This window comes from Branchiostoma floridae, chromosome 10 (assembly GCF_000003815.2).
Source record: "Branchiostoma floridae strain S238N-H82 chromosome 10, Bfl_VNyyK, whole genome shotgun sequence".
Classification (NCBI taxonomy): Eukaryota; Metazoa; Chordata; class Leptocardii; order Amphioxiformes; family Branchiostomatidae; genus Branchiostoma; species Branchiostoma floridae.
Window position 1 is genome coordinate 15,777,398 of NC_049988.1, and position 3,213 is coordinate 15,780,610.

The 3,213-nt window shown below is 35.9% G+C and overlaps 1 protein-coding gene across 2 annotated transcripts in view; it reads right to left on the bottom strand.

The window, feature by feature from the left end:
* The window catches only part of LOC118423880 (golgin subfamily A member 4-like), an 11,834-nt gene extending 9,343 nt beyond the window's left edge, over positions 1 to 2,491 (bottom strand). For both annotated transcript variants that reach the window (XM_035832193.1, XM_035832192.1), the window contains exons 1-3: positions 2,364 to 2,491; positions 813 to 937; positions 72 to 195 (exon numbers count right to left, since the gene is read on the bottom strand). In XM_035832193.1, coding sequence (XP_035688086.1) covers positions 72 to 195; positions 813 to 919 — 231 coding nt within the window. In that variant the 5' untranslated portion in view covers positions 920 to 937; positions 2,364 to 2,491. The remainder of the gene's footprint in view (positions 1 to 71; positions 196 to 812; positions 938 to 2,363) is intronic.
* Positions 2,492 to 3,213: the final 722 nt, after the last annotated feature.

A 3,213-nucleotide genomic window follows, 5' to 3' on the forward strand; every position in this document is an offset into this window, starting at 1 on the left:
CAGTTGCCTGACACTTTTAGTTTGGTGATGGTGTTAATGGTGTACAAAAAAGATATTTTTATTGTCCCCACCTGAAGCTCCCTGTTGAACTCTATCCACTGGGCAGCAGGGTCCTTACTGACGTCTCCGTCTGGAGGCAGCTGGGGTCGGTTCTGCTGGGCACGCACCGCCTCACGGGCCTGGTCTAGGTCTTTCCTACAAGTACAACATAAGAGTTCATACATAATATCAATATTATGTGGTCTTAGAAAGCACAAAATTAGATTCACAAACTCTGAAATTTTATAATCAAGTGTTAATGTTATCATAGGCCCATACAGAGCTGCTGTCCAATGTTAAACGTTATCATAGTTCCAAACAGGACTGTTGTCCAGTGTTAACGTCATTATAGTTCCATACTTCCATACAAAATAAAAAATATACATGTACTTAGTCTAGTTACAGTACTTTAAATCTTACCAAACTGATCAAATGCATAAATGTTTGTACAATAAAGGAAAACATTACACATCATCCATAGCATGGTCTGTATGGCTATGCAGGTTCCCAAGCATGTACATATACCTCATTCATGGACACAACACTTAAAGCATTGAACACAAGTTTTACATGTAGGTCATCCAGACAGATGCCACCTCTAATAAGAGATCAGCTTCATATTGGCAGATGTCGTGATGACATTGTGAGCTAAATTCCATTGTAAAGACACATTTTCTTTCTTGTCACCAAATCTAAGCAAGTTTTGTATGAAGTGCTTTGAATCTTGAGTTTACATTGTTTTTCAATTAGCATATCAGATTATATTAGCATACCTGAGTTGTTTCTTGAGTTGTTTGATCTGTCTTGCATGCTCCTCAGCCTGTGTCTTAAGTAGCTGTGCCACGTCTTCCTTCCCCTCCAGGGCCAGGCGAGCCAGCATGTTCTGCTCCTCGAGGACCTGAGCAAGGGAAGACTCAAGACGTGAAAGACACTCTCCACACATGTGAAAAAAGAACATAAAATTATAGTATATTAAGTAAAATATATAACGCTAGTTTACCTTTATCCGGGGGTAACCTATATCCATTGTCTTTAAAAACAGGGTATCTAAGGATATAAAGTCGATGGACCGTCAAATTGCATTTATGGGGTCAAAATATTGCAGTCTGAAACCTCCATCCATCATTTTGATATCCCTTAAAACCCTGGATTTAAGTAAAATGGATATAGGTTATAGAATAAAGCCATACCAAAGGTAAAGCATTATAAGCTGATGATGGCTGATCTTCAAACTGTCTTAGAAAGATGACAACTATACCATCTCCAATTCATGATAGTCACTGTAAATCTTTCTCAATATCTGTTTCAACTGTCTGCTAAAAGATGATCCTACAAAATTAAACATTTCCATTCTTTCTTTTGCAATAATGACAACGTATCAGTTGCTTCCATTGGTACATGTCAATCATTGTGTAACCATGTCAATGGTAACCATGACAACATGGATGACAACATGAGTTTGCTGCAGTAGTGATGATGATGATACTGGTCTGTAATGTACATGGGTCTGAGGGAAGTGGGCATAATGATAGGACACAAATAGACTAAATTTAAAATAAAAATGGAAAATGGTAAAAAAAAACTGACAACAGCAACATTGAAACTTAATACCACTGCTTGATGATGGATGGTTTTCAAGTTGTGAATTGGCATGAAATGTACAGGAGCCTAAAAGTACAAACCACTTTTCAGAAAAGGGCAGCAAAAACTTGTTTTGTACTTTTGGGCCTTTGCAAAAATGTGATAACATGTTATGTTTGCATTGTATGGAAATGGAAACTTGTTTCATGAGAGTGTTGAGCTTCTTGAAAGTTTGGGTAGCAACTATGTCAAAGTCAGAGCTTTTAAATCTAATCATTCTGAACTTGGATGCAATATTATTATTATTCCAGTTCACTACAAATCATAAGATTTGTAGTTGGGGAACTGAAATGATGATAATACTAAACATACTGCCATGCAAACTTGACTTTATGAATGACATCAGTAACCCTAAAGGTTTTGTTGTATCACAGAGTACGAAACCTCCTTTTGTTTGACAGACTATCAGAAATCCACTACAAGTCTTCTCTCCTAGCAAACAGTTACTGCAAATCTACAAGTCAACTTACCCATACGTATAAGTTGTATGTAAATTATCAGCATGAATAACCCCTAAGTTAGTAAAACTTTCACGAACTAACACGTTACAACTGACACATGAAATAAGCACCAAACATTGCAAAATACATGTAAGCTGACTCCACTTTTATTATGGGTTTCCATAGGATGTCAACCATAAAATCAAGTTTGTTTGGCCTGAAAGTCCAGGGGTGTGGGTTTACCTGTGCCTCAGTGTCTCCTGCCTGCCACTGTAACACAAACACAGCACCAACAAAACGTCACAACAAGCAACAGGTCACGACACAACTACACTGCAAAGAATGTGCTAGAAAACATCACTACTACAAAAAAGGTAGCATTGTGCAATGAATACTGCAAAGCAGTGACAAAGTTCAACAAGAATTAAAATGAAGACATCAGAAATACTTGAAGACTACATCTTACAGTAAATTACAGTGGCAAAAAATTACAATTTTACAAAGAAAGTAAAATAAAAATTAGCTATAGACAGATAACTTTGTATGTAAAACAAGTACCTAACTGTGGTAGAAATTTACTAACTAGTAATAAACAAATTACACAGGTGATAAAATAATTGAAAATATGACAAGGTGCCAGAATAATCTAAACATAAAATCCTTTGTGGGTACAGACCAAGATTGTTAATATAAAGACAGGGGAAGAGCTGGGAGCAGTAAGATTGTACAGTGTGTATATGGGGTCTCTATTTAAAGAATGTGTGCTTGTGATTGCTGCATAAGAAGCTACAAACTATCAAGGTTTGTATTGCATGTACAGGTAGGTATAAGGTGCACAATCTGTTTGTTTTGATTCAACAGTCATACAAATGCAATGTAGATATCTACTAATAACCAATGAAAAAAGTAATGCTAGATTCAACAATTCTAGAATTGTTTACTTACCAAATTTTCACAATAAAGTTTTTCTTGAGTTTAAATTACATTTTCTGGCACAACTTTTTTCAAAATAAAAGGGTATTTCAAAGATATTCCATCAATTGTATAATGCATACAGACCTTGATAATTTGTAAAACTACATGAAACATGCAG